At 40.6% G+C, this 26,039-nt stretch overlaps 2 protein-coding genes across 4 annotated transcripts in view; one reads left to right on the top strand and one right to left on the bottom strand.

The window, feature by feature from the left end:
• On the bottom strand, positions 711 to 1,609 carry LOC109724013 (CLIP-associated protein-like). The gene is made up of 2 exons (XM_020252609.1): positions 1,556 to 1,609; positions 711 to 1,391 (listed from the first exon to the last, which is right to left on the bottom strand). Exons 1-2 carry the CDS (start codon positions 1,607 to 1,609, stop codon positions 711 to 713), a joined length of 735 nt encoding a protein of 244 aa, XP_020108198.1.
• The window catches only part of LOC109706143, a 51,410-nt gene continuing 34,300 nt past the window's right edge, over positions 8,930 to 26,039 (top strand). The window contains exons 1-3 of one of the 3 annotated variants that reach the window (XM_020226949.1): positions 8,931 to 9,244; positions 9,375 to 9,507; positions 24,482 to 24,585. In XM_020226949.1, the coding sequence (XP_020082538.1) occupies positions 9,204 to 9,244; positions 9,375 to 9,507; positions 24,482 to 24,585 (278 nt within the window). In that variant the 5' untranslated portion in view covers positions 8,931 to 9,203. Of the gene's footprint in view, positions 9,245 to 9,374; positions 9,508 to 24,481; positions 24,586 to 26,039 lie in introns of those variants that run through there. The other 2 variants (XM_020226954.1, XM_020226958.1) reach the window with 2 other exon arrangements.

The raw sequence follows: 26,039 nt of genomic DNA, 5'->3' as shown, positions 1-26,039 counted from the left end.
TTGGTAAAAGTATAAATGATCGTTACTATATCCTTGCCGGTATTGTCCTTTCCCAACACTTTTATTAACCATTGGAGAAGATAATCTCTAGCAACATTTTATAAACCGTCGGTACTTCTACAAAAAAAACCGCTGGTGTAAAGTATATGTAGCGACAGTTTTTGACCGTTGGCAATTTAAAACTAATATGAAAAAAAAAAACAAACTAATATCAACAAATTTCAATAGGTCTTTTTCATTTGATATTTGCTGGAAAATTAACTATTTGTAATATCCAAAAAAACGAGAGTTACATTACTAAATTGCAATAGAGAAATCTATAACAAAACTAGTAAAAATGTTTGTAACAAAACTACAAGATGGTAAAATCATGATCTGTAGCAATGACAAAATGCAGCGAAACAATTTTTTATGTTCTAATAGAAATCAATGCAAAAGAAAATTTATTTGAACTCGAAATGTTAGAAAGCTAAGAAAATGGAGAGTGAAAAGCTCCAGCTGAACGTTCTTGAAATGCAAAACATCAAATCCCGCTTGTTGCTTCAATCTGAAACAAAAGAAATTGAAACATATAAACTACACAAACATCAAAACATATAAGCTCCATCGTAAGTAACATATAGCAAAAAATGGAAGCATCGAAAATTGAATTTCATCCATTAAAGGACCTGCTACTCAACAAGCTTGCTACTATAGAAGAATTTAGGAATCTAACTAAATGGTAAAGTCCTGTCAAGATAAGTCTCAAAAGGCTTTTTAAAACTCGGGATCATCTCCAATAGTGTTGAGAAAGCAGCTTGTGCTACTTTATGATGAGGATCATCCAAATACCGGCAAAAGAGCTTCATGATCTTGTCAAAACTTCGGGTAATTTTTTGAATTCCTTTGGGTCCTTGCTGCAACAATGAATGGACATAATTGAATGCGAAAATTCTCATAATCCAACCTGAACTTGGCTTTAGGCCCTCAACTAGAGAATCATTAAGAGATGATGGAGCATCGATATAGCTAGCCATTTGACCCAGTAAAAGCTCACTATCATCAAAACTATTTACGCAGGTCACCAGAAGCAAGTTATTGACTTGTTTTAGAAGCGGTCGGCGAAAATTGGGGATAAAATTACCGTCAATTTGATGAGAAAGTTGCTTACTTGATCTAATATCATTAGTGAATTCAATGACACCTCCATTTTGAGACTTTTCTGAACTTTTTGAAGTGCAAGGCAATGAAGAGGCTGACACGGAATCTGATGATAACTGACCGGCGTTAGGTGATTTTGTAGAATCTTTCGCCGAGTGGACCAGAGGGATGAGATTTTTTGAATCTTGATCGCCATGATTTACAACATCCTTGTTTAAAGTAGCCGTGGATGCATGAGAAAATGTTGAATTCTATAAAGAGAAACTTGCAAACAAGTAATCAACTCCTGCGCTAGTAAAGAAAAGTAAAAGAAGATGAGAAGTGGATGAAATAAATTTGACATTGCGTAAGTTTGAATTTGGTAAATACTATTAGTTCATACCAGCTATAATTCACAAAAGCAATAAGATAATACCTTAATCAGAATTGTTCGAGTATGAAATATGAGGCCTTTCCTTGTCTGATACATTTACAGCTTTCACTGATATTGCAATTGGTGGACCATTTTCTTTACGAGCAGAGAGAAGACTGGTAATTTTTTTCTAAATCACTGATTGATGATAGCTTTGTATGTGATAAAGAAGCAAAATCGATGCTCTTGTCCATTGCAAGTGCATTAGAAGTAGCACATGTAGGTGAATTTAGGTTAGGAGCATGAGATGGAGTTTGCAGCAGTTGAATTGCTTGTTTGTTAAGTAATGGAGAAGCACATATTTCGTGCTTCTCACCATCTTCATCATTGATTATCTGAAAAGGAATCAAATTAGTGAAATTATGAAATCCAAATAAATCAATTTCACTTCAGAAGAGAGTGATGTACCTTTTGTTTGACAGTGTCAAATGACAAGAAAAGGCGAGTGGAACGCTCTGGCCAAATTTTGGCAAACATCCTGTAGCAAGCTCGTGCAGTTGATCGCACCTTCAGTGGTGTAAAAGACATTTAATCTTGATGAGATTAGGGGGATAGAAAGATAATGAAAGGCAGGAACATATTATGTTATCATAGGCTTTCTATAGTAATTAATGATAGTTAGAAAAAAAAATATAGACCATACTAGTTAAACATGTGTGATGCAATATATGAAGGAAACATGAAGAATTATCAAGTAAATGGCCGTGACACATCAAGCAATAGTGATATGGTGATTATTTGTATGAAAAATGATATTTATGTAAATGAGATAATATTTGATGTTATATCGACATTATTCCACACGTGCAATGAATTTAAATAGGATATAGGATCAAAGTTCTCAATAAAAAGAAAAACAAAAAAAAGGTATATGGGATCAAAGTTCACATTAATAACAATGTAAGTGATCTCGTTCTCTAGGTGCTTTCATATCCTTTTCTTACTTCTTATGGATAATTTCCTAAGCCTTTAGCGAGCAGTTGGGTTTGAACTCCAAGCAAAAAAAGCTCTCGCTCAATTTGATTCCAAAACAAGCTCATTTTGAACTTAGCTACGTTTAATCATTTTCTGCATGCTTACACCCATGCAATGATTACAAAATTACAAGTGCATACCTTACTAATGGCATCTGCTATAGTGCACTTAATCAGATCTTCATACAGATCAGCTGAACAAAGTATTTCTGGGGTATCACACACCAGCCTAGTACAACACAGATTTGAACATCTCTAGCATAACAGAGTATTTAATCTTAGTCCTTGGGTCATGCGAACTTTGGTTTCAATTATCTTCCCAGCACACAAGACAAACTTAATAAAGGTTTTAAAGGTTTCACACTACATGAGCAGCAGAGGATATTATGAAGTGATCAATTATCAGTAAATAAACCTGATTTAACTACCAACTGCCACTGGAATGTTTCATATAAATGAAGCCTGGCGTATCGCACTAAGAGATAATAGCCAGTAAATGAGCTCGAAACATCGACCTGTTTAATGATGCTAGAGCGTCGATCCAGTAGCTGAGTGTGTAATGGGGCAACAAGTTGCTTTAGAAGAAGGCAAAATGATGGATAATTGGCAGCACCTGATAAATAGCACAGCAGCACATAAGGAATACCATATGAGAAAGAAGTAATATTTAACCTTCTATGTTTGCAAATAATATTCCAGTTTAGTGTTTAATTATTGAAATATGACCAGCATGCAAAGGAAAAGAGTCATTACTTATGCTGATCAGATTTTATATATCGAGCTTGGAAGGTAATTCGAAGTCGAGAATAAATAGATTTTATCTTAAATTGGCATGGCTTAGTGAAGCAATTCATACAAATATACGCACCTACATTTACATGTTTGTGCGTGCGAAAGGATGGTTACAATACAAAAAATTACGCCCAAAACTTTATAGTCACTGTGAGCTTGAAGCTCAGAGACCTCATAATCAAAATAAACAATGATTTGGCAAACAAGCATCAAAAGGCTTGTGCAGAAAAATTCATCAACTTTTTGCCATCTATTTGTTATATATTTAGCTGAACAAAGAAAACAACCATTCTGGAAGTTGGGACACTGCAAACTTAATAGTACTGGATAGTATTATAAAAATTTTCAACTTTTATTTGGCGAAAAGTAGTTATATAAAACTTAATAGAATCATCTACAAATTTGATTAAAATTTTCTAATTTATCTACAAACTAATATTACTTAATTTTAGATAAATAAATAAAAAAAATTAGAAGAAGTTACTTCAAAAAAAATAAAGTTGAGGGGCCATTTCAAAATGGATTACAATTAGCACTGGTTGTTCAAACACACATCGTGATTAGCATATAAAACCATTTTTGCTTTGGTAGTCATTTCCCTTTTTTATTTCTTTATTTACTTTTTTCCGAATGTGACCTCCTCTTTTTTTTCCAGCTAATAAAATAGAATAGAAAACTCAAATCTTTTCTCCAGAAATAAAATAGAAACTCAATCCATTAAGACAAAGTCCGAAGCACGTAAACCACATTGAATTGGCCATTTCTCACAAGGAAAATGTCGAACTTGATTCGGAGAATTTTTGTTCACAATCAATTCATGTATGGAAATTTCCAAAAAAAAATAATAAGATGTTTCTTTCAATCCACTTTACACGCGACTTCTCCAAATCTCCATTTCACACTATCTAGAACATTATTTTGGAGACAATTAGTGGTTGTAGATTGCAAGGAATGTAGATGCTTCAATTATTCAATAATTAATGAGATAGTCTTATTATATATAATTTCCGCATCTAACTAAGTCTCTTCAACTAATTAACTTCCACATTTAATTGGAAATATACAAAAATGCTATCATTTGAGCACCCCTGGGTGCAAACACTCTACTTCTAGTACCAGGGATTCTATAGGAAACAAGAGGAAGAACACAAAAGTGGCAATTGAGCACCCCCTGGGTGTGTTTATGTAGGAAGGCATTTAGAATATAACGATTCAAAGCATATGTTTCAGACAAACAGCTTCTTTGCAAAACTACAGGTAACAAATTTTATGTCTATCCAATTTACATATTCCATTAAGTCTTTTATCAGTTCCATTTAAAAGATCCAATCTGTTAAATAAAATGTTGACCCAATCACTACATCAAGTCAGAAAATTACAAGCATGCATCTTTTTACTTTATTGTTGTTGATATGAACATCATGAAACATATCTACATGAACATATATAGAGATTTAACCAATCAACAAATCCAAATAATTCAAGCAAAAATCAACACAAGTTGTTGATATGAAGATCATGAAATATAGTATCAGTTATAGCTAAATATTGTTAATTATGTATATGAATAAGATCATGAAACATAGTATTAATCATTGCTGAACAAAAATTCCCTAACCAACTAAAACACGAGCAAACATTTGTAATCAAAGTGATGCAGCAAGCACATAATTGTATTATGAGAGAATAATGCTCAAGGTCTCTAATTTAGACATGGTTCACAAGTTTCATCTAAATCATTACCAATGTAGTAATCAAAGTGACTAGCAAATCATACAACTATCTAACAAGAGAACAACCACACAAGGTCTCTAATTTAGATTTAATGATTCAGAAACTCACCACACAAACTAAATCGCAGACAAAATAGCAACCAAATCAATGCTGCAAACATATAATTAGATAATCAAGAACACATAGCAAATAATAATAATAATTATGATGGTAATAATAATAATCAAAATATCTAACTTCAGTCAATAGCTAACTTCAGTCAGAGATGAATATTCAGAATTACTAATATATTTTTTTGACAGAGATTGGAGAAGAATAGGGCAAAACAAATATTCTAACAAATAAAGAGTACAATTCTAGAAACATTCAGCTCAGCAGCAACCTTTATCAATGTTCATGTAGTTGGCGAAGTTCAGATAAAAGTACGCCATTGAGTTATTGGATCAGTTAGCATAAGAAAGGGACTTGTATTAAGTTATAGGATCAGTTATTGGATTCAACAGCATATACCAAGTTCTTTAGTTCAAGATGCATCAAATTCTCACACACTACAACAGCTAGAACAAACAGGCACAATTGAACATTGAATGAGCATATTAAGCATAAAAAATTAATTACTTTTACTTTGTAATTCAATGAACAGGATACATTGCTGCATCCGCAAAATTCATGAAGCAATCTTATGATAACTCATATGTCAATTGCCATGCATTACTATCACTGTTTACAGATAGAATTTAGTTTAGTTCAATAGAATTACATCTACACGGCATGGCGTGTGCGACAGAAACAATTATATATAACTGATTATAATTTGTTCCTGTTTTAGTAAGTATTTGAGGTGGTGACTTTGAAAATTACAAAAAAGAATGTGCAATTTACGGGCTAAAAATTGCACATTTCATCATCTACTTAGCAATGACAACTATTCAACTCAACTTACACACTCCCAATTCTCCGCTCATCGTAAACATAAAAAAACATATCCACGAAAATGCTTACTCTTACTATAATTACTACAACCATTGCAAACAATTCTATCCCACTAATATCAAATAGAGAAAATAATACAGGAATTTAACTCAACAGTAACAAGTGGTCACCCCAACCATAGCCAATATACTATTGGGTGCTTTTGGTAGAGGAAGGAATCAAGGATCGCACCTGAAGGAGGGCGGCGACGCCGGATTCGACTTGGGTGAGATTAGTGAGGAGCATGACGAGACCGCAGGCGAGGGCGGGGTGGTCGGGGTACTTGTAGAGGACATCAATGGCGGTGGCGACGGAGCTGAGGTAGACGAGTTTGGCAGCGAGGTCAGCATCCTGGGAGAGGTTGACGAGGGCCTCGGCAGCGGCGGCGGTCTCCGGCGGGTCGTGGAGGAGGCGGAGGAGGCGGGAGAGGGCGAGGGCGACGTACGCGACGAGGGAGCGAAGGCCCTCGTCGGAGCCCGTGAGGCCACGATTGATGTCCACCGCCGCATTCCTAACCTAGAGTTGGCGACGAAGAAGGGTTAGAGAGAGAGAGATAGAGCGTGTAGGGAGGAGGAAGGGATTTAACCTGGGGAGAAGGGGAGGAGAGAAACCCTAGGAGCATTTTAGGTGCATTTTAGGTGCAAGGCTTTTCAAATCCAATGTTGGCCCAATTATTGACCCAATTGATAAAATAAGCTAACAAAATAAGACCCAATATTGTTTATACATTAAAAATTATTACCCCTATACCAACGATTTACTAAATATAACAAAAAAAATAAAAAAATGCTGGTATAATATAGTTTTAGCAGCTGTTAACATAACTGCTGGCTGAAAAACTGCTGGAACAAATCTTATTTGTAGTGACATGGGCACATACTGGCAGAATTGAGCGTACGATGATGTTGAGTGACACGCAACGCCGATGGTGAGTGGGCAACGAACAGGATGAACACGCCAGTCAAGCAACCTACAACAAATTGGGAGCAAAGGAGATGGAAGGAGTTAGCAGGGGAAGAGGAAGAAAGGAGGAAAAAAACAGAGGAGGGAGTTTGCAGAGAACACACACGTGTAGGAGATTTCTCAGGCAGAGGTGATTAGGGAGAGGAATCCAAGCAGCTTTAAATAGGCGAACGGCTAGGAGAATTAAAGTGGCAAGATGGAGGCAGCACGCGCGAAAGTTCCAGGTCAGATCCAACGTGTCCCATACCGCCGGAGTCGAGGATGACGCCGAAGTACAAATCAACGTGGATGATGCCAGTGAGGCTAACGCCGAAGTACAAATCAACGCGACAGTGAAAGGACGGGCAGGGAAGGCTGGACTTGTACACGGCGACGGCAATCGGCAACCATCACGTGAACGCATTTACGTCGGCGCCGCAATTGTTGAAGATGAGGTATGGCGGTGACGGGGATAAGGGCAAGGCGACGATGGGGATAAGGGCAAGGAGGTCTGGTGCCACGTAGCTAAAAAAAAATATAAAAAAAAAACTTAAAAAGAAACAACAGTTGCTACAGTAACTTATAGTTTGGAACCAAAAGTGGAATTATTTTTTTATACTTTAATTCTATTTCAAATGAATACCAAACTTCATACGATATGTTAAACTATCTAATAAATTTTAAAATATTTAATTACTAAAATTAAAAGTCGATCAATCATATTTTGAATATTCTAAAAATTTTTGAATGTAAAATTGATCGTTACGGATTCGCCCATTCCGATTCCAATTTCAGGGTGAAAAAAAAACGTACCAAACACGCCCTATAATTACTGTATATATAATGTATAATAATTACTATATATATATTTTCTATAGTCCCAACTAAAAATAGATTATATTTTTTATGGAGTATATCTTTATATACTTTTGTTGCAATTTGTCTCAATATCTAACATATATTAATATTAAATATTATATTCATCTTTATCTAAAATTTTTAAATATAGTTGATTAAAAAAAAATCTTTAAATATTTTTATGATACTAAATCTAAAGTACCAATAGCTATATAACTTTTTATTTAAACAAATATTATATTAAACTTTCAAGATTGTTGCTTATCTATTATTATTTTTTTTTCCTTTATAGAGTACGTATTATATTCTATGAAATGTAGTATAGCTAACCAATTTTTCCAAATTTCGTTTTTACTATTCAATCTTTCTACATATTAAATTTGAGTAAATAAAAAGTTATATAGCTATTGGTACTTTAGATTTAGTCCTACAAATTTAGTTAATATACTTCGCATGATTTTCGTTTAAACTCTATCAATTTCTTTTTTATTATTTATTGTACAATTTATATCTAAATGGTCAATATTATAAAATTAAAATTTATGTTTAATACATATAATCTATACTATTTAAAAATTATATGTAAAAAATTATATATTTTAAATTTTTATGATGAAAGAGAGTAAAATTAGATTAGATTTACAAATATAGATATATAATTTTTTTAGTCCTAATTAGTTGACAATGGTTGAAAACAAAATAAAAAAGCCTGGCCCAACCCTGCTGCCCCCTCTAGCTATATCTATATAATTTCTTTATAGTCCTATTTAGTGGACAACAACAATGGTCAACAAAAAAAAAAAAAAAAGGCCTAGCCCAACCCCAGCCCCAACCCGGCTGCCCCTCCAGCTCCCCTCCTCCGCCACCTGTCCAAAAAAACTGAGGATTCATATAAAAATAAAAATAAAAATAAAAATAAAAATAAAAATAAAATAATAAAAATTAATTAATTAATTAATTAATTAACATAGATGTATATATATATATATATATATTATATATTATTATTATTATTATTTATTAAATCAAACCCCACTTTGCTCTTTAATTAATTAATTAATAAATATAGAGAATTTATTATCCTAATAAAGCTACAAATTGGTCGTCCTATATTTTATTTTTTTTCCAACCTGTCCGCTCGCCTCCTACGGCTCATCTCCACCGCGACATCTTCCTGCTTTCCCCGTCCTTCGTCGTCCGCCTTCCTTCCTTCCTGCTTTTCTTCTTCTTCTTATCCATTATCCATATTTCCTCTTCTTTGATGAAAGCCACCAATCCACCCCCCACCACCCTAATTCACTTCTCCCGCCCTTTCTTCTTTCTATTCTTCCGCTCAAAATCTACGTTGGAGGGAGCTAGATTAGAGAGTGGGGAGGAAGATGTTTGATGGCTTGCTGGGTTCCAAGTTCTCCAACAACTGGTAATCTGTGCTTCTATTATATTATTCTTCCTCCGCTTTCCTCTTCCTCTTCTCTTGTTATTTTGTTACTGCGTTGGAAACATACGGGAATGGAGAATGAATCGGGTTTGGCAATTGGGTTTGGTTTCAGCAAGCATGCGACGAAGCGTATCAAATCGCGGTTGGATCCCATAAGGAAGAAGAAGCAGGCGATGCTCAAGTTTCTCAGGAAGGATGTGGCCGATCTCCTCGCAAACCGCCACGATATCAATGCCTTTGGGAGAGTAATTTACTCACCCGATTCCCCTCTTCCCTTTCTTTCCTCTTTCATTTAAAAGATCTCTTTTTCTTCGTCGCTGGGTTGTTCCTGCTTCGGGTAGCTCAAACACGGCTTGCTTGGCATCCTTTTTTTTTTTTTCGCTCTGCAATATTTTTATTTCCTTTTTTCTTTATCTATAACTTATGAATAACGACTTCCGAATCCTCTGTTCTTTTATTTGTTTATTTTTCCAATCGTGGTTACGGAGATGCCTTTCGAGCGAAAAGAGGGGAGATCAATTCGAGGGCATTTGGATTCCCCTGATGCTATTCGGCTAATAATTCCATGAGATGCACTGCCTCACGAACCCTTTCGTAGAAAGACTCAAACTTTAGCCTACAGCTAAGCCACGCATCTCCCCAGCATTGTTAGGGCCGGTGCCATAAGCTTATTTAACTTTTGCAAATTCTCGCCGAATCTCAGCTACAACAATCTGAAATCCCCTTTGTTGGGGAAATCACAACAATCCGGCAGAGCCTGGGCATCTCGAAAATTCTTTTCGTACTGAAACATTTATGCAAAAAACGTGACATCAATCTGCATGCTGAGTTTGCTAGCTGCGGCAAATTGGATAGACAAGACCGGAAAGTTGTGCATTTTCTGATATATATATATTTGGGTTAGATCAGCTGGGTATCCGAGCAAAGTTCTTTTTAACTGCAGGATATGGAGTCAATTTTTGACTTTAGAACCAAAGCCCATTTTTTGCTTTTACAATGCTATGGATGGATGGTCAATCCCCTTTGCCAAATGATTTGAGTCTTTTTTTCTTTTTAGATTTTAGTAATTAGTAATCATGTCTGATTCCTAAAGGAAACCCCTATTGATGAGATCATTCATACTTATGATGATGCCCTGCAAGTGAAACCCTTAATTTGCTCTTTTAAGTATGATCACATAGTACTTCATTGAGTTCGTGGCTTTAATATACAGCCATTTAACTAGAAACTAGCCTCTTTCATGTTTCAAATTTTAACTAATGTGGCTAAAACATAAATGCTTCTAATTGCAATTTATGCTGATTTCAATGGTTTTGTCTGGTTTTGACTAAGTTGGTTTTTAGGTGGTTCGGCCCAGTTTTAGACTGTTTCAACATTTAGCAATGGCTTTTGAAGATTTTGTTTTGTTTCTATAAGCTTTTGTCATGTTTCCTTAAATTTTCAAAATCAATGGTTGATGGTTGAAAACACTTACGTAGCTGACCATCAGTTTGCAATTTATAGCTCATTTAGTTTTATAGTTTAAGAATTCAAGATTGTGTTAAATACTTTTTAGTCATTTTTAGTAGGTCTTGACATCTTGTAATTGATGATATGTAGATCGTTTATGATTTAGTTGTTCTGATGATAATTTTCTCAATTGTATCTGTCATGCCCTAGTCCCGTTTTTAAAATGCATTTTTGAAATCCTTTTCTTCTGGAATCAGAGAACTGCGGAAGCTGAATAAAATCATTTTAAAGCCTTGCTGATAGAGTGAATAGACTTGCCACACAGATAACATCTCTCCTGTCCGTGCATGTCATCGGAATACAAAGCAACAACAACATAGAACCTAGTATGATCATACATACACATCTTGCACCCATTGTATATAACAATGGAATTGTGATTATAGGAATTAAAGTAGAAATTTCTATCTTTCACATGAACACAAGTTAAACATAATCTTGACACTTACCATAATCCAACCAAAGGAATTTGTAATTAACTAATTAACCAAACTGCATAATACTCTGAATAGAATAATAACTACTCATCTCCTTATCCAGCATAAAACTAACGACGTGAAGTAATAGCAAGAAATCTGAGTTTAATACAACTGGCCATCCAATCAACTACCCAAGGCCTGTGCGAGTTTTCTATGTGGGTCTAACTAGATTCGACTTCACGAAGCGTCCTGACCTCCACGCATGTCACTTGTAAAAATAGGGGGTGAGAATTATATAAAATGCTTTTCAGTAGGTACAGCGAGCTGCCAAAGGCAAGCCATACCTACCGGTAAACAAAGGGAGAAATAGGTAATTTGGAGGATAATGAATTGAACAGTAATCAGGATGATAAGAGACAGCCACATAATCAAAAGCAGGTAATGACAATTAAGTAATGTAAACTGAGTAATAGTGTCATTGTAATGAAAGCCAATCGTTAGTAGGTGTATCTATATGTATCATGAGCCAATCGAGCAAGAAGTCTGACAGACTTTAGGCTCATGCCACGACAATGCCACGACGGATGCCTAATGTTTAAAAAAGCCCAAGGCGGACCAAAGTGCAAAAGGCTGTTAGGGCATAAGTGTAAGGCGCATGGCGTAGGAGCACACTTGAGAGAGGTGAGGAGCAAACTTTCACAGAATATTGAAATAAACAAATATACCTTTTAACAATTGTTAAAGGACACTAAAGACTCTTAAAAAATCATATTCCAGAATAGATATTTTATAAACAACCAAAGAATCACATCGTCGGAATAAAAAAAGATGAAAAAAAGAAAAGAAACTAAAGAACAGATATATGATTGTGATAATGTTAAAAAAACAAAATAATACATGCAAAAGTACTAAAGCAGAGAACAATTACCTTTTTGTCTCTAAATAAAGGCAAGCATGAAGCTAACTAGTAGTGCACAAACTTATAGGATGTCAAAGACATACCAATTATAAGCATATGATCATCAAAAAGTATGCAAGTAGCATTCATAAAAAAATAAAAACATAAGTTTCAAGACAAAGAACAAAAGGGCATCATATGAAAACTAATTATTCGAGTGAGCGAGACAGAGAGAGGGATAATGCTTGCTTGAGCGGAGCATCAGGAGTCGCAGGTGACGAGTGATTGATTTTTAGGATTTCTCAACCCTAGATTTGGTTTGGGTTTTTTTTTTTTTTTTTTTTAAGTCTTAAAGGGATTAGTTGGATGACTTGGATCAAAAGTCCAAATCCATCAGAGCTTCGGGCGTGCCTGAGAGCGACTGGCGCTTCAAGATAAGCGCGCGCCCAGGCGAGGTCGCTCGCCTGGGGGATGCCTAGGCGCAGGTGACCTTGCCTAGCGCCTAGGCTCACACCTGGGGCGCGCCTTTTGAATCACTGCGAACGCCTGACAAAACTGGCATATAATCTGTAACACCACGAGTACGACAAAGGGCTCATGGGTATGCTCCGAATCACTTTTCGAAAAAGAAAGCCATTGGGTGGATCAGATTGCTGCAAAGGTGTTCGTGGATGTGCCGCTAGCTATGGCGATCACAAGGTGATATGCTCAACTTGTGTATCAATCTGATAACCAAGTCACAACATGAAGCCGAAAGAACTCCCACAAAGTAATCAACAAATCCAATTAGGATTTATACCCACGAGCATGTCAAATAGCTAGACTATAGGCAATCCTGCTTTAGTTCTCTACATGTCAAGTATCAATGGAAAAAAAAGGGATAACGCATAGTAACCAAAAGCATGCTGTCATTTCAAAAAGGAATAACGATTGGTATGTAGAGCAGCATCTAGCATGCATGAGTGTCAAATATGAATCATATATGAAGATCTAGTGTAGGACTGTACTACACTAACAAATATAAAGCAATCACTGTGTATAATAAAATAATAAGCTTTTTTTGCATTTATCCTCCTCAAAACTTTTTTTTTAACAAATGGCCCTAACGAATTTATATTTGCATATATGGTCCTCTCCTTGCCATGCGAACGACACGTTGGCATTTTTAATTTAATCATCGAGTTTAAACACAATGATTGAATCACTATGTTTATATCCATACTCTACTCCCTCTTTTTTAACCTAGGGGTGATAAAAATACAAAAAAGAATATGATGATCCAATCATCGTGTTTAAATTTGGTGATTGAATTAGCGTGTTGAACTTAAAAACGCCACCTACGCACTCACGTGGCAAGGAGAGGCTATTTATGCAAATATAAATTTGTTAGGGCTATTTGTAGAAAAAAAAAGTTTTGAGGGGGCTAAATGCAAAAAAAAGTCCTAAAATAATCGAGTAAGATTGTCACGCCCCCCGCCCCGAAACCCCTATCAATTTGGCACGGTTCGGGCGCGGCGAACGGATACCGAACGGACAGCACCTCCCTTGTCCGCCCAAGGCTCAACAACAGATCGAGTGCAAGAATTTACCCAGGATTTTAAATTCTATGAGTACACAATCAACGGGGCACAAACAGTGCCAACAACAAAGAGCAAGTAATCCACAAGATACACAAGTGAAATAAAGAGAGAACTTACTAACTATTACATCACATTTGCATTTTGTATACAATTACATTCTTTTCCTCAAAATGAATACATATTTTAATCAAGTACATAGCTCTCCAAAGTCCTCACCTACATGAATCTCTCTCAAATACATAGGTGTGCTAATGCAAAAGGAAAGCTACTACTCTACCAATAATCCTCACTGGTCGGGCGCGATGCCCTTGCCGCGGTCCTCGCCCGGCAAACTTGTACCTAGCCCTGGAAATAGAGTGGGGTGAGAACTATCTTCCATAGTTCCAGTGGGCTCGGCCACCGACTCCGCCGATCTCCCCACTAGGTCCAAGTGGGCACAAATAACAACGAGATAGATAGGTGTATATATATATATATATATATCAAAGCTGTAGAGACATAATAGGAAAACTATGCTATTATGCCCATGATCATGTGTAATGAATGCATGCATTATTTAGTAAAAGTTTACTATCATGCTAACAAGTTCGATCCATGTTCGATAAGTAATGTTCGATAACAATATTAACTTTTCATTTACCAAATCTGTGGCAAAACCCTTGGGTTTGCCTACGCCTCACATATCCATCCCATTGGGTAAGGAGGCTCCATGTGCCCCCGAACCCGGGACTGTCTGCGGACAACTCTGCCCAATTGCCCGACACTCTGGAGTATTCGACGACAATTCTCTCCATGTGAGGATACGGATGGCTTTACCATCCCGAATAACAGACCGTGAGCTTGATCTATCCTCTCCACGTGAGGATACCCTACGAACTAGGGCCAACATTTCTCTTGGAACTCACCTATTCCGACATTCATGCAAAGTTACTTAGCTCTACTAAGTTTATTGTTCACGAGTCATTTTCTAGGAAATCCACCTATCCCTAAGTTCACGAACCTCTAGTGTCAAATACACTACATAATGCCACTCGTTCTGTTCTTTAAACATTTAGATGCCACTCTCTTTGTCACTAAAAAACCATCGAGTTCATCTCTTTCCTTTAGCACTATAGGATCTATGTTCCGACCCAATCCTTATCTATCCATTTCATCGAGTATTTCATGTACACTAGGTTAATATTTAGAAGCATAAGGAAAAGGTACTACAATGCAATCCTACAATGCAACATGCAAGAGATGAAAATCATGTATTTCTAAGACATAGAAAAGAGTTCGGTTGCTTCTGGATGACACCCCCCACCTTTTGAGGTATGAAGGTTCTAGAAATGCTTCCCAATGAATGTTACGACGAGGTCTCGGCCTCCTTGGTTCAAAACGGCGCTCAATCGGCTATATTTCGCCGATAGCTTTTCACCCACTCAACGAACCGAAAATCCGACTTCGCCCCCGCGTTTAGACACCTATCAATTAGGTTTACAAGCTACTAAATGAGATCAATCTCATCATTTATCAAAAACCCCAATTTGGGTGCCCTAGAGTTGACATCTTGCAATTAGCACTATAGAACCCTAGCTTCTAGCTCTATTCCACCATTAATGGTGCTAGAGGTCCATTTGACCTCATCTCAAAAGCCAAAAATCCAAAAACCCTAAGTTCTACCATTAGGGTTCAAGAGCTTACCTCTAGGTTAGCTCCAATGGAGAGGAGAGGAAGAGGAGAAGATGCTCCAAGCCTTCCCTAGCTTGCTCTCCTTCTTCTTCTTTTTCTTCCTTTCTCCTTCTTCTACTTCTCCTTCTTTTCTTCTCTTTTCTTTCTTTCTAGAGAGAGAGGGAGAGAGAGAGAGATGAGAGTTAGGAGGGAAATGAGAGAAGGAGAGAGAGCCCTTAGCTCTCTATACTCTCTAACTAAGGCATAATTGCAGCCAAGCCCCTCAACTTTTTATTTCTCAAACTGCTCTGCCTGGGCAGTTTTCGCGCGGAGGGACCGATCCCTCGTCGGGAAGGCCGGTCCCCGAGAGCAATCCATGCGGGAGGAAGGCTCTCTGCCAGCCTTCATGCGTATGGGAACCGGTCCCTGCCCGAGAGATCGGTCCTTGCCTAAGAGATCGGTTCCCGAGAGTGGAATTCTTAGGACTTAGCCAAATTCTCGCTTTCTCGCTGGTTGCACTTACGGGGACCGGTCCCTCAAGCCTAGGACCGGTTGCATCAAGCATCCACCGCAACCACCAGCTACGGGGACCGGTCCTTCCTGCCAGGGACCGGTCCCCAAGAGCAAACTCTGCCCAGTGCAGATTTTTGCATTATTTGTTCTCGCGGACTCGACTCCAAAGCACTTTTTGTGTTTTGGACATCTCTAGCTTCTCCGAAGCCTACCCACTCGACAATTAGTCCATCCTGAACGAAGTATAACTCTCGGATTTCGAGAATTCACTTCCTTACATCCTCCCCTCTTTAAAAGGAGTTTCGTCCTCGAAACTAATTCAACTTAATTTATACTCAGTTTTCATACCTTACTCCTCAAACAAGTAAGGATGATACTTTCTCATCAGATCCTCGAGTTCCCAGGTGGCTTCGCGAGCATCGTGATTGCTCCACCGGACCTTCACATAGGGAATCTCGCGATTTCGCAGCTTTCGCACTTCTCGGGCGATAACCATCACTGGAAACTCCTCGTAGCTCAAGTCTTCTTGGAGTTCCGGCGGCTCGTATAGCATCGCGTGCTCGGGGTCATGAATGTACTTGCGAAGGTTGGAGACATGGAACATATTGTGTACATCTGCGAGCTTCGGCGGCAAGGCGAGCCGATAAGCCACCGTGCCAACTCGCTCCAATATTTCATAGGGTCCAATGTACCGGGGACTCAACTTTTCCCGCATTCCAAACCGCTTCACACCCCGCATTGGCGGAACCTTTAAGAATACGCGGTCGCCCACCGCGAACTCTATATCTCGACGGCCCCTATTTGCATAGCTTTTCTGTCTCGACTGCGCCGTGAGCAATCGCTTGCGAGCAAGGCGGACTTTCTCCTCCGCTTCTCGCAGAACATCAGGGCCGAACTCTGCACGCTCACCCACATCGCTCCAGTGTATAGGAGACCGACACTTCCGCCCGTAGAGAGCCTCGAATGGTGCCATCTCCACACTTGCGTGATAACTATTGTTGTAGGCGAACTCGGCCATCAGTAGATGATCACACCAACTCCCTTTATAGTCGATGACACACGCTCGCAACATATCCTCTAGAGTTTGAATGGTCCTCTCTGTTTGCCCATCTGTCTGAGGATGAAATGCTGTGCTGAAGTCGAGCCGTGTGCCAAGGGCTTCCTGTAGGCTCTTCCAGAAGTGTGAAGTAAACTGGGGGTCGCGATCCGACACGATCCATTTCGGCACCCCGTGCAACCTCACTATCTCATCAAGGTACACCTGCGTCAACTTGTCGCCTGCCCACGTGGTGTGGATCGGCAAAAAGTAAGCCGACTTCGTCAATCGGTCCACAATTACCCATATCCTATCGTGGCCGCCCGTTGAGCGAGGCAAGCCGACTACGAAGTCCATTGATATATCCTCTCATTTCCAAATGGGGATTGGTAGGCTTTGAAGCTTTCCCGCTGGAAACCGATGCTCGGCCTTTACTTGTTGGCACACTAAGCACTTCGCCACGAAGCGTCCAATATCACTTTTCATTTCCGGCCACCAATAGTGCATTTTTAATCCCTGATACATTTTGGTGCCGCCCGGGTGATCAGCATACGGAGACCGATGTGCTTCTTGCAAGATTAGCCTTCGGATCTCCTCGTTGTTTGGCACACACCATCGGTTTCGAAATCGAAGTGCACCGTCGGCGTCTACCATGAAATCGCCGCCACGACCATTCTCGATGTTGCGCTGCACCTTTTGGAGTTCCGGGTCCGCAGGTTGCAGATCTTTGATCCTCTCCAACAAGGTTGGTTGGACAACGAGTGCCGTCAATTGAGCCGGAATCTCGGGAGCAACTACCTCAATGTTCATTCGCTCCATGTCCAGCCATAGGGGTGTTTGATTTGTAACCCACATAGCGAGGTTTTCCGCCGACTTAGTGTTCAGTGCATCCGCGACCACATTCGCCTTCCTCGGGTGGTAAAGGATATCCATGTCGTAATCCTTTAACAATTCTAACCACCGTCTTTGACGCATGTTGAGCTCTTTCTGTGTGAACAGATATTTCAGGCTCTTGTGATCGGTATAGATCTCGCAATGCGCACCATACAGATAGTGCCGCCACAACTTTAAGGCGAAGATCACCGCCGCCAGCTCCAAATCGTAAATGGGGTAGTTCTTTTCATAGCTCTTCAGCTGACGGGATGCATAAGCAATTACTTTCCCGCCTTGCATTAAAACACACCCCACTTCTAGATAGGAAGCATCACTGTAGACCACGAAGTCTTCGCCCTGCACCGGTAGAGCGAGCATCGGAGTTGAAATCAATCTTTCCTTCAACTCTTTAAAACTCCGGTCGCATTCCTCGCTCCAAACAAATTTGGTGCCTTTCTGAGTCAGACGGGTAAGTGGAATTACTATCTTTGAAAAGCCTTCCACGAACCGCCTATAGTAGCCCGCCAAACCCACGAAATTTCTAACTTCCGTGACGTTCGTTGGGCGCGGCCAATCCTTGATTACCTCAACTTTCCTCGGGTCTACCGAAACTCCCCCCGCAGAAATCACATGCCCTAGAAATGCGACCTCTCGGAGCCAGAAGTCACACTTCTTTAACTTAGCATACAGCTTCTCTTCTCGAAGGACTTGAAGCACAATCCTCAAATGCTTGGCATGTTCCTCGTCACTACGAGAATAGACCAATATGTCGTCTATGAAGACCACGACAAATCGGTCCAAGAACTCTCTGAAGACACGGTTCATCAAATCCATAAACGCCGCTGGAGCATTCGTGAGTCCAAATGGCATGACCGTGAATTCATAGTGCCCGTACCGCGTACGGAACGCAGTTTTCTGCACATCCTCCGGCTTGATCTTCAACTGGTGATAGCCGGACTGCAAATCTATTTTCGAGTACACACACAACCTCTGCAACTGGTCGAACAAATCATCGATTCGGGGTAGTGGGTACTTGTTCTTGATCGTGACCTTGTTCAATTCTCGATAATCTACACAGAGCCGAAACGATCCGTCCTTCTTCCGCACAAATAACACTGGGGCTCCCCGCGGTAATACACTTGATCGGATGAATTGCTTGTCGAGGAGGTCCTATAACTGACTCCTCAACTCTTTCAGTTTCGCCGGCGCCATTCGGTACGGAGCCTTCGAGATCGGTGCGGTACCGGGAATCAAGTCTATGACGAACTCGATCTCCCGATCCGGTGGTATCCCCGGTAACTCCGCGGGAAACACATTCGGGAACTCCCGCACCACCGATAACTCCTCTAATGTTAGAGCTGCTCGATCCACTTCCACAACAGTTGCCAAAAACGCTACGCAACCGCTGTTGACCAACTTTCTTGCTCTCGTCGCCGACACCGTCGCGTCGAAGCACGAGCTTTGACAAGCTCGATAAGTGAACTCCTTCTGCCCTGGCTCACGAAATGTGATCACTCTGTTCTTACAATCAATCGTTGCATGATACTTCGAGAGCCAGTCTATGCCCAATATGACGTCGAACTCTTTAAGGTTCTTGAGTTCAAGCATCCTAATGGGCATTATCCAGTCACCTACTTGTACTTGACACGATGAGCATTCCGTGTAAGTATTAAATGTCGACCCAGGGCCCTCAACTCACCACTTGTCATCACTTGCCTCTATGAGTATGTCATGCATGTGTGCGAATGATCTACTGATAAATGAATGCGTGGCTCCTGTATTAAACATAGCCCTGGAGCGAACTCCGTTAACTAAAACCATACCTGCCACAAGGCGATGCTCCTCCGCCTCCGCAGGCTCCTCGGCTTGGACCTGAGCGGCGAATACCCGTCCGCTCGGGGCAGATCGCGCCATCTCGGGCTGGCGCGGCATCATCGCACGTCCCGCCGACACGGCCGTCGGTGGAACTCCTCTATAGTGGGCCGGAATCGCCGGCGCCGATGCAGTGGATGGGGCAGGTGAGGCTCCTCCTCCCGGGCAATCCCGTATGAAGTGCCCCGGTTGTCCGCACTTGTTGCACTTGCCTTGGCGCTGCTCACAACGCGACACCAGGTGGTCTCCACCACATATGACTCACCGTCGCGCTCCACTGCCCTTTGGCTGAGTCCGCGGATACTTCGGGGGCTTCTTGGAACGTGCTTGTTCCCCCCGAACCGCTGCCTTGGCGCTTCTTGCCCTTGTCCTTGGACTCGGCTAACATCTCGCGCTTCTCCCGAACATAGGCGTCACCGTGCTTCGCCCAAAGCGCTCGGTCGAAGACCTCCGCGAAGGTCGTGAGCTTCAGTATCTGCACGGCCTTGTAGATCCCCGGCCGAAGTCCTTGTAAGAACCAGTCGGCCCGATCCCGGTCATCTCGTACTACATCCGGGACACAGTCAATGATGTGGGAGAACTCCTGCTCATACTCCGCTACTGAGCGGTCCCCTTGCTCCAACTTGCGGAACTTCTCCTGGAGCTTCCGCTTCAATGTGTCGGGGAAATAATTGGCGAACATCGCCCTCTTGAACTCCTCCCACAGCATCGGCGGAAGGCCGGGAAGTCGATCCCGTTTGATGCGCTTCCACCAGACCTTCGCCGCTTTCTCCAAGCAGTGGGTGGCGAGATACACCCTATCTCTCTCCAAAGTACGCAGATCTTCGAAGAGAGTCTCCATCGAGTCGATCCAAGACTCGACCATCACCGGCTCCACCTTCTCCCCCTCGAAGATGGGTGGGTTGAACTTCTTGAACTTGATAAGAGCCGCTAACGCGCGCCCTCCTTCCACGTCTTCGACCGTCACATCGGGTGTCGCTGATCCCGACGCCGCCTGAGGAACAATTACCGATGGTGGACGTGCCGTCACCGGAACCGCATGCAGTTAGCTAATGGCTAGGGCTTAGCTAGCGAAGGGCACGACCACCTAGGCCGACCACAAGGAAGCCCGACTAGCAAGAGCTCGGCCAACAAGGAGTTTGTCCAACTAGGAGTTTGGTCAGTAAAACCTTGGTCGTGCGGGTGATTTAAGGCTGCTGCCTTGTGGGTTCGATAACGAGGGTTCTCGGCAGATCTAACACAAATCATCCCACGACGACCTCCTTGACAACATACTCGATGCACCCCCTCTGCCTCACATATATGTGATAATGGACTGTACAAGAGAGATGATGTCACGTCCCAATCCCTGCCAATTTGGTCGGGTTCGGGTCACGTCAACAGACGCCGAACGGACAGAGCCTCCCCTGTCCGCCCAAGGCACTAACAACATGTATAAATAAGCAATCAACAAGAGATTTGCATATATAATACAAGGCTTGCACGAGGGCAAGCAATAACGGAAGCGAAAGCCCTAAGCTAAATAATCAACATACATGATATTTGATTAGATTTAAACCAAATACTAGTAATTAAAACTATTACATATCCATTCATCCATCATAACTTTTTACATCTAGTCATCCACCAAATACGTGATTGTTTACAACTTTACATTTCTAAGTCAACAAAAGAAGTTGATACATGTATAACAAAAAGGGGAATGACTACAAAATGTACAAAGACCCGGTGGCCGCTATCTACGGCGCTATACCCTTGCCTCGGTCCTCCGCCGCCCCGCTCGTGCTAGGACCTGTAGGGTTAGTGGTGTGAGAACTACAACGAAGTTCCCAGTGGGCTCGGCATCCGAGCCCGCCAACTTACCCACTAGGTCTATCCAGGCATGAGTATTTCAAGAAAAGAAAAGTAACCATTACTAATGAATTTAATACCATGCCTGCAGAAGAATATCAGTGGATACATATACTCGATGCAATAATGAAATATGCATGCATGCTCAAATCATAATTAAGCTTTGGCTCTTACCCAATCTTACCGGTTAAACTTGTTAACCCCAATAACTCATAACCCAAAATCCCTTTTTTTACCGGGGAGGCTCCAAGCACTACAGACCCGAGGGACCGTCTTCAGGGACCTCGCTCCCTGTGGTGTCGATTTCCGGAAACACACCGCTTGAGGGGGAGCGATCTCTCTCAAGCCAAGACTTATCATGAGTATCGATCAAATCCCCACGTTGAGGATATTAAGCCACATGTCACGTTGCCACTTTTGTGATAGGTTTTCTACCTATGTTTTCATGCCATTTTCTAGTCGATCTCGTCACAATGTCACTATAGTTAAATCTATGTTTAACATCTATTTGTCCAAGCCAATCTATCTCTATATTGTCAATGTCACCATTTGTTTACTTATGCTAAGTCCAAGTCCCACTATCATGCAATTCCTAGGGTTCAACAACACATGTCCATCATGGTTCCATTCCTCTCTATTTTCAAATACCTTTGAGATAAATATAATGAAAACAACCAAAGTTCACATGTGCATTAACCTTAATATGCATGAAGGAATAAACAACCATATGCTCAAGAATAGAGAAATAGACATAGAAGGGAATCCAACGATTCCGGCGTGCACCCCCCACCTCTAATGATCGTGTGGGTGTGGAATGTGATGACTCCCGAGCGCTACGAACGCCGACTCCGCGTCCTATAACCAAATTAGTGCCCTATTAGGCCGATTGTACAAGAACTATACTTAAATATTTTCGTAACGTGAAACGCAGTCGTCCAACGTGTTTATTTGACCCCCAATTAGGTTTCTACGAGGTCAATTTGCCTCCGAAAAATCCTAGGGCAAAAGCCCCAAATTTGAGCCCTAACAATGTCATCTAGGGTTCCATCATGGATTGATCTCAACCCTAAGCAAATAATAGCTTAGAATCATCTAAGAAGCATCCTACTAAGCTTTTTAAGCCTTTAGAACCATCCCTAGGGCTCCTAACACAACTTCCAAGGATTCACTATGAGAGCACCTTGAGCTCTCATGGGTACCATGGCATTCATGGCTCAAAAGAGTCTCTAAAGCCCCTAAGGAGCACAAAGCTCCAAATCTCTTAACCAAAACCCAAACCCTAGAGGAAAACCTCACAAAACTTACCTATAGTCCAAGCTCCACCAAAGTTCTTCTTGTTGGGGAGCTCCTAGAACCTCCAAAGCACCAAATCCACCTTCTTCTCCAAGTTCTTCTTCTTCTTCTCCAAGCTCTAGAGGAGTTCTAGAGAGAGAAAGAGAGAAAATGGGAGAGGAGGAGAGAAATGGTTGTGGGAGAGAGGGGTTGGGTCATATATAGTGTTGTGACAATTGCATTTAAGCCCCTCCACTTGTTTCCCATTGATCTGCCCAGACTGGGCATTTTTCGCCTTCGGGGACCGGTCTCCCCGACCAGGGACCGGTTCCCGAACGGGGGTTTTCCAGGACTTAGCCGATTTTCGAGCTTTTTCAGCTGCTGCGCAGCGAGGGACCGGTCTCTCCCCCAAGGACCGGTCTCCCGAGGACCGGTCTCACCACCAGGGACCGGATGCCTCAGGATTTCTTGGCAGGCTACGCGTACGGGGACCGGTCTCTCCTTCAGGGACCGGTCCCCGAGAGCACAAAATCTGGGACTTAGCCAGATTTTGAAATCTCACTCTCTCGGGTCCCTTTGCACCATATATAGGCTCCAATGCACTTAGGGCCTATACCCACTCGTTCCACTCCGCGTTCCGCTCGTTTTGACGGGACTCGGCACGATTTATGAGGGATGTGGTATGTTACATATCAGGATCGTGTTTTCTTTCTCCGGAAGTTGTTTCAACTAAAGCAGGGATGAAGAAAATGGAGCACAACTTCACCCTCGTTGTCTCGAAGCTCCGGCGAGAGTGGTCAGTAACAAGGAGAGAAGAGGTCGGTTGAAGGAAAAGCAAGCTCGACCTAGGGAACTGCGCACCTGGTTGCACACAAGGGAGAGTGGGATGCTGTTGGGGATGGTCGAAGTTGGGAAAGGAGACCGCGATGCATGGTGGTGGCATACGAGTAGGGAAAAAGGTGGCCCGAGGGGTGGTGCTGCCCGGCTACAGATCAAAAGGGAGATTAAGCTGCAAGTAGCACGAAGGAGTTGCTGGTCTGAAGAGGATGCCGACAGTGATGGTGGTAGTGACCGCAGGGAGGAGAGGGAGTGAAGGCGGCCCAGGTGGTGGTGATGGCGGCTTGAGAAAGAGGGAGGCGGCAAGGGTTTCAAAAAGAAACCGAAGCTCTCTCTTAGGTCGTCTTAAATACTAGTCGAAATTGTGCCTCGGTCCCTGGACTTTAATAAAATTCTTCCCTCGTACGTCACCAACACATTAATCTTGCGTGTGGCCCCTTCACTTTGCTAAAAGTTGAAATCAATCACAAATCATATTTATTTATTTTTTTCACCTAAGCCCCCAAACTTTTGAATTTTAAAATCTAGGTTACTAACGTATCTAAGTGCTAGAGGCATAATTTAAACAAGGATTTTCATCATAATTTTTTTTGCCATTTTACCAAAATTTCGCATCTATTGTACTGTAATTAAATTTTTAAATTTCAGAAACTTCTTTATTACTTATTTTTCCTTTCACATTAGTTATCTTTATTTTGTTGTTAGTCTATCTTTTCTTACATATTTCTATTATATAAAAACTACCATATCGTAAATCACTAGAAATTTGAAACAATTGAATCATATCATTTTCGTTGCGAGATTTCAAATCATGTTCGTGTTGTATTTTGCATATGACATAAATGCTTTACAACAATTTGTTATCCCCTTTATAATATTGCGTTACTTGATTACATCTTTTTGAAACAGATTGAAGGACTTATAATTGAAATAAATCAAGCATCTTGCTATGAGATGATAGAGCAGTTCTGTGAATGTATATTGAATCATCTTCCTTCCCTACAAAAACAGAGGTATTAACAATATAATCTGTTTTCTTTTCCCAAGAGTAATTTAACCGTTTTTGTTTTTCTTCAAAGTTATATATACTTCCATACCGTAAACCATAGTTAGTTAATTTGGATTCGGCAAAAATTCGGTACGTGTATAATTTGAATAAAATTCGTATCTCAATTTTTAAATTCATTAAAAAATACGGCTTAAAAAATGGGTTCACCAATTATTCGGATACACAATTTATACGAAAATTATACATTCACCAATTAAAAATTCGGGATAAAAAATTCGGCTATTAAACTAAGCTTTTTTCTCTAGACTCATGCTACTAGCATACATAGATATAAATTCTTAAGAATTAAAAATAGAGAGCTACAAAATAAAGTAGATTAAGTAAGAAAAGCAATAGCAAAGTTTATTGTCGTCTCCATCTTCATTTTTTTTTATGATCCACATATTTCGAAAGTTCATTAAGTTTTTCAATAATTCGCGAATAATTCGGCAATAATTTGCGAATAATTCGGAAAGGGATTTTATCCAAAAATTTTATACATTTTTCTAGCCGAATAGTTCGGCATACGCGAATTATTCGCGAATAATAAATCTAATCCAAAAATTTGCGTTTTATTCCGATTTTTTGGAAATAAATCGCATACAGACTGTTTTTTTCGGATTTTCGGTAATTCGTGAATAATTCGCGAATTAACTATGCTTATAGCTGAAATTTTATCACAATATGTGCTCTATTTGGTTGCACCGTTTTCATACTCAGTCATTGGTATCTTTGAATTGGTACTTTTTGCTCCGGCAAACCATTTGGTTAAATCCTGGATCAATCGCCATAGAAGCACTTGCACTGCTTGGTTTGCATGGTCTATTGCTATAAAAGATAGAAAACTAATCTAAGTCTAGTATTAAGGTGATGTTTGTTGGTCCTTAAATTTGCAGAGTAAACTCTAGCTGGTTAGTGTATAAGAAGAAAATGGTATTTGCTATTACATTATTTTGGTGGATTTGTTTTCATGTTTAGGTAAACTGTTATGAATTATGGCCTATGGGGCTAGTCTTCTGTGATTATTTATTTTGTTGAGAATAGCACACTGTAATGTCCCGGACTCGCGGGAACCCATCGATGATGAGATTGCTGTGAGACGTGGATGGCGGCGGGGATGATGGTAAAGATCGGATTGGGAATCTGGGATAATTTAGAGAGAGAGAGGAACTTAATTAAGTAAGCCACTCTCCCTCAAGTAGATAAATACGAGGGAGAGTTGGTGGCGTGGATAACCACAAACCNGAGAGAGAGGAAGGGGAAATTGAGAATTTGGGAGAGAGATAAAGAGGGGAAGTTAGAGGAGAAAGGGAGAAGAGAGGAAGAGATAATCAGGGAAGAAAAAAACTGTTTAATTCATTTCATGTGCTTAATTCTTTTTTCCTTGCCCTTCTTATACACAATAGTGTAGTCAAACCC

This window comes from Ananas comosus, linkage group 2 (genome assembly GCF_001540865.1).
Source record: "Ananas comosus cultivar F153 linkage group 2, ASM154086v1, whole genome shotgun sequence".
NCBI lineage: Eukaryota > Viridiplantae > Streptophyta > Magnoliopsida > Poales > Bromeliaceae > Ananas > Ananas comosus.
Note: the sequence above shows the minus strand (reverse complement) of the source record. Positions and strands in the feature narration are given on the sequence as shown.